The 15,219-nt window shown below is 35.6% G+C and overlaps 1 protein-coding gene across 1 annotated transcript in view; it reads left to right on the forward strand.

Moving 5' to 3' along the window:
- Nucleotides 1–15,219, forward strand: part of LOC150106349 (protein slit-like) — a 427,776-nt gene that overhangs the window by 280,953 nt on the left and 131,604 nt on the right. Inside the window, exons 11-13 of the mRNA XM_090392392.1 lie at nt 10,600–10,671; nt 12,510–12,581; nt 14,391–14,462. Of these exons, the coding sequence (XP_090248518.1) occupies nt 10,600–10,671; nt 12,510–12,581; nt 14,391–14,462 (216 nt within the window). The remainder of the gene's footprint in view (nt 1–10,599; nt 10,672–12,509; nt 12,582–14,390; nt 14,463–15,219) is intronic.

The following is a 15,219-nucleotide window of genomic DNA, read 5'->3' on the forward strand; positions in this document are numbered from 1 at the left end:
AAAAGAAGATAAGGGAGAGGGAGGGAAAGGGTGGCGAACCTGTGTTCAAAAATATCGCATGCTTTCCAAATTCATTCCGCCACTGTCGAGGCGTAGAAATCCCCTCACGTAGGAAGAACCTGACACGGTTATTAAAAATGACTGATGAAACATCCGCTTTTTCGAACAGTTTTTTTTTTCTTTTCCGAAAAACTTTTTTATTTATTTTGTCCGTGAGTGGAGGCGAAGAATAATTATTGGGACTTAAGAGATAGCAACAAGAAGGGTTGTCTTACATGATGTCACGGTGTTGGTATCTCTAGATGTTGACAGTGGAGACCAAACGTTCTGATTGATTAAAGCCGACTGCTACACGTTGCTAGTAATATCGTACATTAGGTGCGAACACTGAACCTATGGTATATTTTTAAAGAGGTGACAAGTTCGTGTGCGCATGTAAGCAGGCCTGAAATTGTTATATCTATTTTGGTAGGCGGACGATTTCTAAAGTAATGGGTGCTTACTTCTCGGCGTCACCTACAATGCATCCGCGTTTTCTCCACATTATATTCTGCTCGCAATATTTTTGCTATGATATCAAATGATGCTAATCCCTTCCTCTTCCAGATGACAAAATATTAGCCCAATCACTAGTCTTAACCTTTCTCACTAATTAAGAATCACGTGCTAGCGTGATTTGACTTCAACAATGGTCCTTAAATTAATTCAGGTAACGCCCTTTTTGGTCTAACTAACAAATAAAAATATGCTGACTAACCAGTCATAAAAACGTTCGTTTCTATAGCAACATTCATTGTTTAAAAATGAGAATAATACGATTATTAATTAGAACCAGAAGGCGTGAATTTTGTGATTCTTCTTTAATTTTTTGCTGTTTAATAATACATGCATTAAATTGTTCCAGTTTTTGTTATATAAAATCCATAGCAGGAGTTTTTTTACCTGCCTTTTGCCCCTTAGATAAGCATTGGTTTGCTTCCCGTTTACATGCGCTATTATTAGGAGTAGCGATGTAGTTTTGGAGATATAAGAAGATGTATCTAAAGCATCAAAACTCCGTCCTTTTCAGCCAACTTTGCTCAGTTTATAGAAGAGAGATTCAATAAATAGAGAAAAGTCAGCAGAACGGAAGAAAGAGAAAATGGGGGGGGGGAAACATGGCCTTAGTGGAAAAAAAAATTCTGCCACGGAGAAAGAAAGCCAACATAACTTAATCGAATTTATTCCACCATAACGATGCATTTAAGAGTCACATTCATTCCAGACAGCGACTTGGGTTCCGCCTCCTGTCATTGTTACAGAAAGCGGACTGACAGATAGCGCAGAAGCACGTGCGTTTCACTGTTGCCTTAAAGAATGCTGTCCAAGGAAGGAATGGTTTATGCGTGCCCCGAAAAAGTGGAGTACCTACATGTGTAATAATTTGCTGCGTTGTATTCTTGGTCATTGGAGCTCATTTCAAGGGCTACAAACATGTGGGAAGGAAGCAGATCAAATTCTTGTTTGTTTAGTGTTTAAGGAATGCACATGCGAGCCTAAGAAGGTAATGTTCGTAGGATGGTGGGAAATAAAATAAGATATTTCAGTTTTTCTCTTAAACAAGAAAGAAATGAAGAGTGCAAATGCTGTTTACTGTCCTATTTATTATTCTAAAGAAATAGTCACGTAACTTTTATCATTTTGGAAAATAAACCACGAAGTCACTAATCCAAGTTAGAATAAATATGGGATAGATAATATCGGGCTTCAAATAAATCACGTAGACAAGAAGAAAGAAAGAAATCTTATTGAAAGAATATGGGAAAATTGCTAAAATTGGAAAAAAGAACGAAATGACTTGTAACTGCAAAGGAGTTGAATGTTTATAATGCGATCTTTATAACTTTATTATAAAGATTATCAAAATTATAGCATATAAACCCTTTGTCAGTAGATGTGCTAAACAAGCACGTGTGAGGAAGGAAAGATTAAGAAATGATTGAGAATAATAAATTTTCTTCCTTACCATTCTTTTCGTCAAGCTTTTGATAGACGAAAAGAATGGTAACGAAGAAAATTCATTATTGTGATCTGTTGCGTATGCACACTGCAGTACTGAGATGTATTTTGTGTTGTATTAGAAGCTTTTTTGTGTTCTTTATCAATTGTTCAAACATTTACGATGTTGGCAAACTTACACTGATAGCATTATTTCAAAGCGGAATGCTAAAACTATGAAAGTTTCGTACGAAATTTGACCAGAGAGCTTACGGGAATACACTCGTCGACATTTACGAGTTGCCCTAGCGTGGACCTTATAGGAGACATGAGCGTTTGCCCAAGCGGCCATATATTCGCCTTCTATTGGTCAAGTTTGATAAGGTTTCACTGGTCCTGGCAGCTGGTTTCGAATTGGTTGGTTCTCCTCAGAGACCAGGCAGAAAACTTAAGAGAGCAAAAACTCGTTCAGTACTAAGGAACTCCAAGTGTCGGAGAGGTGTATTTTTCGTAAGCAAATGAGAGTTCGCTTACGAAAGCTGATGCAGAGGACGTGACATCTGGCTAATCCCAGCGGTAGATATATTTCTTTAGATTCCAGATAGAAATCAGAATATTTAAAAGATCGCAGCTATTTTTAAAATACTAAATGGATCCGTTAATAGAATCTTCAGAAGAATTTTTCATAGAAGGTAAATTAGCCCATCTCATACGCAAATGGCCAGGATGTTTCTTACTGGACAATCGAATATTTTTCATCCAGCAAAAAAGACATCATATCGGCCGTAATTCAACTGGAACTGAAATCCATATTTATGCGGATTTTGGTTCGATTTATATGTAAAGTAACGGACGGCTGGGCAAGCGATCATGTCTCCTATAAAGCCCGCGCTAGGGCAACTCGTAAATGCGGGCGAGTGCACTCCCGTAAGCTCTCTGGTCTAATTTCGTATGAAACTTTAAGAGTTTTTGCATTCGGCTTTGAAATAATGCTAGATTTAATATACACTTCATTTATATAATTTTGCAAAGCCGAAATGAAGCCTTTTGTCTCTTTATCTTTATTTTAGTAATTACATTGATAGGATTGCTTTTATAATCCTATCAATGTAATTACTAAAATAGTGAGATGTATTTTGTGTTGTGTTACCATATGCCTGGGGAAGGAGTGTCCCAGGTTCGATTCCCGTTGTAGATGTGAGGAATTTGAGGATCTTCCTCAGGCATAGCCAAGTTAGCTGGTCTTGGGCGCCGTCAGTAGGGTTTTTTCCGCCAGTTTATCTGGCGTTTTTCATCCCGCAAACCGGCCCCGTGAACATACGCCTCTACAGTCAAAAATATATCCCCCCCCCCCCCCCCCAGCGGCAGACCAGGCGACGGGTCGGTTGGGAGTAGTACTAACAAGAAGTCGCATCTAAGTAACACGCGGACCCTGCATAGGAAGCGGGAATAACGCGTAGAAGAAGAAGAAGATTTTGTGTTGTGTTAGGAGCTTTTCTGCGTAGAGCATTCTTCATCAATTGTTCATACACCTTTCATTGATAGGATTACAAAAGCAACTTAAGTAATTAACAATAGCGAAAAAACAAATAATAATAATAAATCGCCCTTCACTGCCAGAATCGGAGTTGTAGATTTTTAACACACAAACTTTGTTGCCACCTAAGTTGTACCATTCCTTACTCTGTAAACATTTCAGGGGACGCTGTGACCACTATTTTAATAAGTAATATTTCGGTTTTTTTTTTCGTCCTTTTATACTAAAAGGGTTCAAGCATCTTATAAGTCTTTAAACTTTCAGTTGAATTGAACAGTATCAGATAGAGGCGATAATCTCTCCTCTGATAAACACAAACCTCCGATGAACACACCAAAAATAATGCGATCTCTGATGGCCTTTATGAACTCGCTTTGGTATTAATTTTGAAGCTGTCTGGCCTAAACGATCCGTTTAAGTCGCTTATGCAAGCTAAACAACACACCTGTTTAAAAGAAATATTCCTCATTTTGCGAATGACTTCAATTCACACGCAGTTTGGATGAGTATTAAAAGATGAGTATTAGTTAACTTCGCATTTCTCATCCAATAATGGCTTGGTTTGTTCACTGACATGTCTTTGCTCGCAAACAGCCGGTTGAAACTCTGCGTGACTGATCGACTGTCCTTAACTAGAATGCATCATGTCTTATCCTGCATCTCCTGTTCATTCGTGACTACCTTCGGGCGTGGAGGAGAGATTGCCCGTGCGAGAGAGCCATTTATTTTTTTACTGAGAGAGAGAGAAAGAAAGAGTGTGTTCTTTGCACAGTACGAAGATAAGATCTTTAGGCTGCCGAGGTTTGTTTAATGATAAAAGAACTCGGAGAAAAATCCTACGTATTTTCCAGATCACGCTTGATAATTGTATGACATCTGGCTTTTCGCGTTGACTGCGTGATCATTTCACCCTTTCGCTCGAGCCAATGGCTGTTTATCGGATTTAATTGGATGGCAAGTTAAAACGACAATTAATGCATGCGTATATGCACCCCAATCTGATGCAAAGGACGTGACATCTGGCTAATCCCAGCGGTAGATGTATTTCTTTAGATCCGAGATAGAAATCAGAATATTTAAAAGATCGCAGCTATTTTTAAAATACTAAATGGATCCGTTTAATAGAATCTTCAGAAGAATTTTTCATAGAAGGTAAGTTAGTCCATCTCATACGCAGATGGCCAGGATGTTTCTTACTGGACAATCGAATATTTTTCATCCTGCAAAACAGACATCATATCGGCCGTAATTCAAAACTGGAACTGAAATCCATATTTATGCGGATTTTGGTTCGATTTATATGTAAAGTTACGGCGGTAGGTTCTCCAACCAATATGCAATGAATCAAAACATGTCCACAAGTTCCTTCTCAGTTCCTTCCTTTTGAGATATCTAAGTAGCGTTGTGGTCATTTCCATAATAAGAAGCACTCGTAGATTTGATTCTAGTCAGCCAAAAGTATTTGGAGAATTAGTTTCTCCTCAGCGCCCAAATATGTAGGATTTTTAGCTCCTTAAATAAACCCGAAAACTGAATTTGGAATCTGCACACACAAAGAAGTCGATTACTAGTTATGATTAATCGCATAGGCTTTGGTCATTACTACACTGTAGAAAAGCAAAAACCTGCTCTTCTACACTTATTTTCAAAAAATTAGGCTGTATGAGTGTCGCCTAATTCTTCACGAGCAACATTTTTGTTTAGTGAATATATTTTTGAACCTTAGAGGAGGTGTAACACATTTACTTAACCATCTCTTCTCCAAGTTAGTATACCTTGCTGTCTACGTAGTTATGAGTAAAACAAAATCGCCATTTAACTCTTTCCCGAACTTCATTGCGAAGCAAACAGTCTCGTGGTGACACTTCATTATTTATCACCATATTAATGTCGGGGACGGAGTGTTTAGAGGGGCCAGTAATTGTTCATTAAAACCTTTTGCTTCAACCGAAGGACGAACAGAGGGCAGTTTTTAGGTTATTTAACCAATTAAAGAGATTCTTTCCCTCTCAACCCTTTCCCCTTAATTAAGCGTTTCTTTTCATTCACTTCCTCCCACTTCCTCTCTTCTTTATTAGCATCATTAAGCACGTGCACCTGCGACCTTTAATCTATCCGCGCGGGAAGAGGCAACGCTTCACTTTCGAACCGTCTGTGATATTAATAAAAGCGTTATGTGTGCTTTACATTTCCCACGTGTTATTTTTACCTTGTCCTGTGTCTCTGTAAGACAGACGATAGCTCTAAATCATGAATCAAAAGGAGAGAAAGAAAGATCAATTGTTTATTATGGTACGCTAATTTGCTAAAGTGTGTGGACTTATCATAGTGATTTACACTGAAAATCCCTCCACACAACGTGGAAGGATCTTCCATCTAATAATAGACAAACGAATTAAGTAAAAGTGGTGAAAAAGAAAGAAACATTGGCGTCATCTCAATGTACTGCGCAATCGCAGAGGCAATTTCCTGAAGGTCATGCATCCCTACATTATCCAGTCCTTTTGACAATAGCCGCTCTTCTCTCAATGGAGTTAATAAGGTCTATTTGGAAAGTGTTGCAATACCTATGGAATTGTCAGCAAATGGTCGGAGGGCTTATGACGTCATATGTTAGAAGGGCAAGAGGCAAGATAAAAAGTTGATTTTGTTTCCATTAGGCTCGCACTTCTTAGGTTATAATCAGTTTCTTAATTGTCAAATAAATCGCGATGAAGCGGTGTGACCCATAAAATATTTAAAATTAAAGTAAAAACATTTTTATTTTTAATGTTTAAATTGTTTACTAATTATTTAATATATAATTTAATTTTAAATTTAAATTTTAAATTTAAAATTATTTTAAATTTATTTTAAATTTATTTATTTATTTATTATATAAATAAATAAATAATTCGTAATATAAATTTATTACGAATTGATATCTATTTAAACATTAATGTATAATGTTTAAATAGATATCAATTCGTAGTTTGCTAGAAAAGAGCTACTTTGGTTAAGCTATCGTGTTTGCTATTTTATCATGTCTAAGAACGATTCGATAATTCCTTGTAAATTTATTAAAACATAAATAACTAAAAGAAATTTGTAAGCTATATAAAAACCTTTTATCTTAATTTAGCTTACATAAAATTAAAAGAATTATGTAAATTTTCGTGGTATTGTTCATATAATGTAAAATAGCAAGTAACACCAAAATTATTTTGAAATACTTCAATTCCTTATAAGAAATTATAAATAATTAGCTTCGGACATTTGTTAATAATAAACCTAGAACATTTATGTTTCGGTTTCAATCAATAGGTGTTTTCTTCCCATCATTCATTTACACCCAGTGTTAAGGTGTATCTTAACCAGCCCACCAAGAGTAAAATCTTTTCATTAAAGCTTTTCTTTAATAGGGATAAGTTTCTTTAGATTCTGTTTAAGAGGTCCTGCCCTCTTCTATCCTAATTTTGGCAGCATTCTTATCTATTCTAATATTGTCTTCCAATGTTTGGCTTTGAGTCTCTTAGTTATTTAGATGCCAGTTCACTCCGCACCCACGAAGCGGATGGAACCGTGACAAATCACAGCAGGCCAGCCTCTTAGAGCACCCCATTGTCCTTATACTGCCTTTCTTATTCGTTTCTTCTCATGAAATCATTACACAAACACCCTTGTTTATCACGCCATCTGTCCGCCATTGTTCGTATTTAGTAGTGTTAGTGCCCTACCTTTTCGTCTTATTTTTCTGTTCCGTGTTAATTATCTCCTCTACAAAGGCAGCCAGTAACTGCACGAGCAGTAATCAGCACTATCTGACGTAATTAAATGGAACCGAAATCGCCCATCACCGACCATTTGCACTTTACACGTCCAAACTTGATACGTGAATAATAGGATAGAAACAAATGAAGTGAGTTGAATAAATAAATTAACTTGCTGGCTTTGTCTCATCTCGATGTCTTAGCACTTAATTAATTAGACTAATTAAGCGTATCCTTGTGTGAAAAACTCAGTTCTTTAAGCTTGCCTCTTCCGGAAGCAGTCGCAGAGTTAGTTTCGTATTCAAAGAGTCCAATACTATTATAATGTTTCAAGTACTTCAGCCTTTCCTATTGTACTTTTTTGTGCGTACAGTTACCTCTCTATCCCTATAATTAGCTGATCGATTCATGATAATTTATCTGTAAAAATATGTTTGATGTCAATCTTCATTGAAGACTTAATGGACAAACAGATTAATGGATAAATGCCAGTGTTCTTTCTGAAGGAAGACGGTGGAAAATTTAAGTTACTTCCTTGGCTCTGCATATACAGAGCCAAGAAAGTATAATAACTTTATTTATTTAAAAGGCTTCATAAACAATTAAAAGAATACAGTTTAATAAAAACTTTTCGTGAAATCAAGGCAGTTATTTTTCCTTTCGTTCTTTGTTTCACACAACTACAAAAGTAAAGTGCAGATTCACTGAAGGAAAAAATAAAATAAATGGAACGAAAACTTGTTTTCCACTGTTAAAAATTCTTAAGATTAAATTTCTTCTAGTTTTACCGTCCTTGGTCTTTCCTACTGCGAAACATATTGCATGTTCAACTGCAGTTTATTCTACTGTGAAGTTGGCAAGCGTGAGCTCACTTCCTTCACTAACTACGTTTTTTTTTTTTTTTTTTTTTATATGGAAGGCTGCTGAGTTGAAGCACTGTAATCCGTAATGTTCACTTATTCCCAAAAAATCTGATTTACACTATTTTAGGGAAAATAACACGAACATGATGAACAAATAAAACACACGCAACAACTAAAAACTTCTGTTTTGAGTTGTGCACCCGAACAGAGTCTCTCTGGAAAACGAGCCAAAAAAAAAACTGCTGTTCATTCAGTCTACCAAAAATGTGTTGCGTTTGCTAGTTGAACGCCCTTCTGAATGATTGAAAAGTTAGCTTTAGATCTTCAGAAAAGGATCTAAGATAACCGCATCTTAAATTCTTTTTCACAAAATATTTCTCTTGAATTCCTGATCTGAGCTGTTCATTGAAGTTGCGAGCGAAACAGTTAATATGGTGGTGACAACCTCTTTGAAGTAAAAAAAAAAAAAAAATCTCTTTTAAAGGTACCAGTGGGTGATCTATTTATTCAAACATCGATTTTGGAAGTGCCTCTGACAGCCTTTCAGATGAACCCGCATGTCGAGTTTTCTTGTGAGACTTCTCTAACATCGATTTTGATTTGTTCTTAACTGTGTTGTAAGGAGAGAAAAAAAAACGTTTTCGACAAGCCAATATAAATACTATAAATTTCTCGAAGTATCTTGCAGTTCATATTAGATCGAAATGGGTTAATAAAAAAAAGTGCGCAGCATATAAGTAAAAATATTATGTTCGTGTTTCATAAGAGTTTCCTAAGTTAATTATTTTATTGTGAAGTAAAGTTAACGGAAGACGCTATCGCAGATTACAAGAAAATACTATTCTATTTTGGAGCAAAAATCTGAAAAAACGAACCATACAAAAACTTAACGGAATAGAGAAAAATTGATCACTGCCTTACAAGTGACAGATATATCTGTCAGTATCCTGCTAGTGTGATGGATAGATAGATAGAGAAAAGAAAGAACTATCTGGAAGATGAAATACAAGTGCGCTGTAACAACTCAATAGCCATTTGGCAGAAATCCGGAGATGGAATACTGAGAGTTGAAGTCGTTACAAATGCAGAGTTGGAGCGACTATTTATCCTTCTGTTTGCATAATATAACATCTCTGTTATCTCAAATATCATCAAAATCCGTTCTACCAGAGCTAAAAGGGGTTCTGATAGTTTGCTTTAACTTTAATGATGAAATTGTGTGCAAAAAATCTAAAACAGAAAGCGGCAGTTATGGACAGATGTTTATCCCCATTATCCAGAACTCTTGGATTGGTAAAGGATTCCACGAGTTGACCGCTACTCTCCTCCCCAAGCACATATATCAGTAAGATTCTTGTGCATGTCTGCATTCTCTATGGATGGTCATTTTCGGCTAATGGGACCTTACAAAGATCTGCCGGCTTTTTTATGATAGAATATGAAGCACTAATACAGATTATAAAAGCGTCTAGTGAGCAGGAAGAATGTCATCTTGTTGTCTGGTGCTCCGTTATTACCTGTTCCGCGACTGCCGATGTCATACGCAAAAATATTGAGGGTTGTTTATGTTCCTTTTCCTTTGCACTGTTCGCCTTGTGTTAGATCTTCCTACAACTACATGAGATTCTTTTACTTTCGGTTTTGGTCAATATTTTAGCTTCCTACAACTACATGAGATTCTTTTACTTTCGGTCAATATTTTAGTTTATGGAATGAAAAAAAAACTTGAATTTGTCATTTTTTCAGTGTTTCCTCCCCGCGACTCTGAGTATAATAATTGTATGCCTATTTTTAATTTATACATGTATCGAAATAAATTCATTTTTATAGAATCTCAATTTTAGGATTAAATCATATTTTTCTGATTTTTTACTAATGCTAAAAATATGTTCTTAAACAAATTTACGTCTAAATAAAGTATAGTATGGTGATTATGTGGTTTCAGGACTACACATTTATATGAAATGTGTAGTTTACTCAGATACACAAGCATATTGAGTTGTTAGTGTCCAATTTCATGAAATAATGATGTAACGCTACTTTTCAATTTAATAATAATAATGTTAACTGCAAAGGTACAAAAATATATAATAGAGTGATATTATTTCTATTTTGGTGTCTTTATAAAAAACTCTTTATAGAATTAATTCAATGTCTTTCCAAAAAATTTTAAAACAGCCTTCAACATTTTTTAAAATACAATATTTTTTATAAAAATAATTAAACCTAAAATAGTTTTAACTTCAAAACGTTTTTAGTTCTCTTTGGACACTTTAATTAACAACTCGACCTAAATCACTTGTATTTTTATCATACCCTCTGCTTCTTCAGGTAAGTTGCTAAGCTTAAGAACAGCTTGATCATCGTTGTAGCAGCAGTGCAGGGAGTAGCAGAGAACGATGATCTCTCTGGAATTAAGCTGTCCGAGGTCGGTTTGCTCATCATTAACTTTGCTCTCTTTCTTTGTTTGCAGGAGACTGGAGCAAAACCAGATCGCTGAAGTACCTCCCAAAGCGTTCGTACCGTATCGGCGGCTACGGAGGATGTAAGTCGACAAAAATCTTACTTTTTCTCTTAGCTAACACGAAAGTGATCGCGCCCGTTAATCCTGATACAGAGATAAGTAGGTAAATACTGAGAGAGAGTTAGGAGGAAAGTTGGTGTCACACGCAGACGCCAAATAGATGTTGAATTGGCATTTCCCGCGGACTAGGAAAATAGATCTGTCGATTTAATTCGTCTCATGACAGGTGGCGTGGATTTGAATGGCACGTGCATTGGACTTGTCACTGGTGAGAAGGCTTAATTTCGAAATCGCAAATATTTGGACAGCATAAACTATTCGGTCGTGCAAATAGCAAAGGGCTGGTCGTTTCCCAGCAGATAAATTACCAATCAATCACGTGTTGTGCACTTGCCTTCCTCTGTATTCGGATTTGCTGCAAAACAGCTGCATTCGATGAATACCGATGGCGCTGAATGACGGAACACAAAATCTAGAGCATGCAGCGTGGATTTAGCTCATTTTATACGTACAAATTTCAAAGAAGTAATTTTTTGTGCTTTTTACCTTCCCGTCAAACAGAAAGGAAATCGTGAAAGAGTTTTGTCAGCGTAAGTTTAACCTTATGGCGATTCAGAACATCCCTAAACGGTGTTTGATGACAATTGTCCGTAATTCTTTGATAACAGTTCATGTCCATATATCTAACAGCCTTTTAGCAAACGACTCGTAACAAATAACTTCGTGACCTCCCTTTCAAATGACTGTATGAGTAAGTATTTGGAGGGTTAGAAATCTGGAACTGTAATAACAACCTTCTTTCACATAATGGAACTCCATTTCCGGTTGCTCTTGACTATCCCATTGACAACAGACGTCGATTAATTCAAGTATTGAAACGGCATTGAATGCGTGATGCAATTGCCGTGGTCCCTTGAAGCAGTAGATGTTTGATGTTGATCACACGAAGCATTGCAGAATGTAATAACCCCCGTATACCTCCCCTAACCAATCTAAACACTTCAACGTTCCGTTTTTATTACTCAAAACAAGCGCGCAGTGATAGTATTCGTCTCGTGGAGTGAAACACTCAATAAACAGTTGAGCAATATGACTTGCAGTTGGTAACAAGGGAAAGCTTGATAGATTTCTTGTGCCACTCTCCGGCACTGATAATGCGTCAACCATTACACTAGTGAATGAACGCAGTGACTCGTAGTGATATTTCATAATTAATCACCTTGGCAACACATGCATGGTGCGAGTAGCGAGGATGTTATCTAGCAGCGATTTGTCAAAGCATTATTTGTCAGGAGGCTTTCCTCGTTTTCCTGGAATGTCACGTCACGCTTCACAAGATCTGTAGTTAAAATTAAAGAGTGCTACGGTTGAATTTCTCTTTCCCTAGTTTTGTTGTTCTTCGAACAACTAGGAACATTTAAAGTAATCGAAAAAAAGTTTTCACCGGTCCATGATTCCTATATAACAGTAAAATTAGTAAGTAATAATAGTAGTACTTGAACAATTATTGATAGTACTCGGTAATATTTAATTCTTCATGGGGAGTGATTTTCATATATTTATTAATATTAATTTCACCCATTGTAGTTTACTATTACACAATAAATAAATGGAGTTGACTAGTAGTTCTATACATTAGTTCTACACATGATGGAACTAATGAATTTAAACAAGATTCATTTATAATTAAATTATATGCAACTTTATTTGGTGTAGATTGTTTATTTATTTATCTAGTTAAATAGTTCAAAATTTTAAACCAAAAACAAATTTAAATATTTTTTAAATATTTTCTTTCTTCTATTATATAAAAATTCCAATTTAATTAGAATTAATAACAAACTTTACGTTTTGAATAGTGATCTGAGCAACAACCAGATAACAAGGATAGCTGGAGATGCATTCAATGGATTGAAGACTCTCACTTCTTTGTAAGTAAATGAGTTAATTCTCTTGTTGTTTATATTTAGCCGTGTATAATTTTATAATATAGCATGTAAGTATCATAATATATATACTATATTATTATATACTAATTATAAAGTAATATATAAGTACTATTATATATAATTAAAAACACTCTACTGTTAAGAAAACATAATTGAAATATGGGTTTGTTTGTTTTTTTCTTGATGAACAGTAAGCCATTCATGTTAGAGATTAGATATCAAAGGGTTTTTATTTAGTTTTTTTTTAAATAACATAGCGTCGTGTCTACATTCACATTTAATAAAATTAAATGCATTTAATATGTTATAATGCATATAAATTTGCACACTTTTCGCATTTACAAATTCAATTAAATCTGAGTCGTATTCAGACGGTTTTATGACAGCAGAGAAAATAGCATACTTGGATTGAGGGGGGGGGAACCTGTGCATTTAAAAAAAGACTGCAAAAAATAGTTTCTATATTTTAACATGTTTGTGTGCTAATATAACTTACTAGTGCATAATATAATTTATTAATACAGATATTGTAGTAATATAATTTACTTGATAACCATTATTTCAAGCTTGTAATTTACATTATAGTCGTAATATATTAAATCATTCCTATTTTTTTCCTCCTTCCTCCAGATTTTTCATACTTATTAAACTAAACCGAACTAGATAATACTTATATATATAAGTAAAACTTAATAGAATATAATAAAATGAATAATAATATTATCTAGAATAGCTCAGATTTTGTTTATATTCATATTGTTGGATTCGCCTTTTTGAAACAGATGAAGCGCAAAGATGAGTCCCAAAAATTTCAGCTAAATCTTGACATGGAATTTATGAAGGAAAAGACAATATTGTTTAGGTCTCTGAGAGCTTTCTCGTGTCAGCCCTAAAGGCCATCTCACATTAAACGTGAGAACTGTTGCATTTAGATATGAAGACGTATTAGGAGTTGATTTATATGCTTGGATGACTGGAGAATCATTCCCTGTTTGGAAATGATTCTCTGCTTCTATGTAGAGAATCATTTTTACCTTTCTTCGAACCAAGCAGAATGGTAAAACGGCCACAAAGAATTTCAGCTGCAATAAATGATGAACATGGGATCTTTTCAGAACGACCCAGTATTCAAATTACGAAGAGAAAGCTATGCCATTGTTTCTAAAAGCAGGCTTGTAAGTTTTGTGATGTGAGGAAATTTGTTTTCCTTCTCTTTTATTATATTTTTTTATATAAGTATTATCTAGTTCGGAGAGAGAGAGATCTTCTAGCCGCTGTGCTCCAGGTAGATGTTGCAAAAATGTTTCACCTTATTAAATAAGCAGGAATGAAAATATTTGTAATTTTTATTCAAACCCTTTGAATGTTAGAGAAATGCCAGAGCATGTTTAGAAGTGCTAAATTAGTTAAAGCTAGCGTGTCCTTAACTTTTGTATTAATTTAGTGGCGCGTGACTTCGGAAACCCTTTTCAAGGTAGCTGATTGCAGCGTCTAGAAACAGCAGCCGTAGCAGACACAAGTCTAATTGCTTGTTTACATCCAACTTAAGGTAGTTATCGGAGAGATTATTGGTGTTTCTGGTTCATTAGCTGTCATTCTGTAGCTGTGTTTGTTCTACCCACTACATACCATTAAAGGTATTTCCAACCGAACGAGGCCTCCACTTCCTTTTAAGCGCTGCTGTTTCCAGAGCTTAGATTGCTGCCTTGGGGTTGCTTCGAGTCACGAATTAAGTTCAGAGCGGTTAATATGGCTGGACTCTTGCTTATAGGCAGTTTATCTTTGTTTCAGGGTTTTGTACGGGAACCAGATTACCGATCTGCCTGAGGGGATCTTCAAAGGCCTCACGTCATTACAACTGCTGTGAGTATATTTCTACCTTTCACCGTAATTACTTGTTTGCTCAAGTTACAGATAGACGGTTTTGGCATTGGAAGGGAAATCTCGTGCACCAAATTGGACGGACGCGGAGTTTGTTGAACGCCAAATGATGATTTTCTTGAAGGAGTTTTGCACACGTATTTGGGCACCGTTTACTTAGCTATTTGCTTATTGATTTTAATTTCAGTTAGGAGGAGTAGTTTAACGACTTCTTCACGCAGAAAAATCTCCCTCACACGCAAAGAGAAGGGAAAAATGTCTTGTTGCGTCACTGACTACGCAAGGATGTACAGAACTGAAAATTCGCTTGCCAACTTTTAAAAGTACAATTTTCTTGTTCAAAATTCAAATTCGTGTCACTGTTTTAGCATGTAATTGTATCCGAAATTATTTTACGGACGAAAGAATTCTCGTATACTGTTTAAAGTCCCACAAGACAAAATTGCTCATTTTAAATGACTGTCGACTGGAGATTTCTCTGATAATTATCCTGAAACCAATTTCTGCTTAGATGGTGTAATTTGAAACAGAAGCGCATTTTTGAGATTGGTTACATGAGAATATAATCACTCGGACGCCTCAGTTTGTGTGGGTGCATCCTTATCCGGAGGAAGAAAATGAGTAAATGGAATATTAGCTTACACACACACGCACGCACGCACGCACACACACACACACTCTTACTAAATTTTTAGTCGATTCTTGCATTATCAGCTAAATCGAGCAAAAGTTTGTATTC

The sequence above is a fragment of the Typopeltis vanoorti genome, chromosome 5 (genome assembly GCF_054136105.1).
Source record: "Typopeltis vanoorti isolate ZY-2024b chromosome 5, IOZ_Tvanoo_1.0, whole genome shotgun sequence".
In the NCBI taxonomy this organism is placed as follows: domain Eukaryota; kingdom Metazoa; phylum Arthropoda; class Arachnida; order Uropygi; family Thelyphonidae; genus Typopeltis; species Typopeltis vanoorti.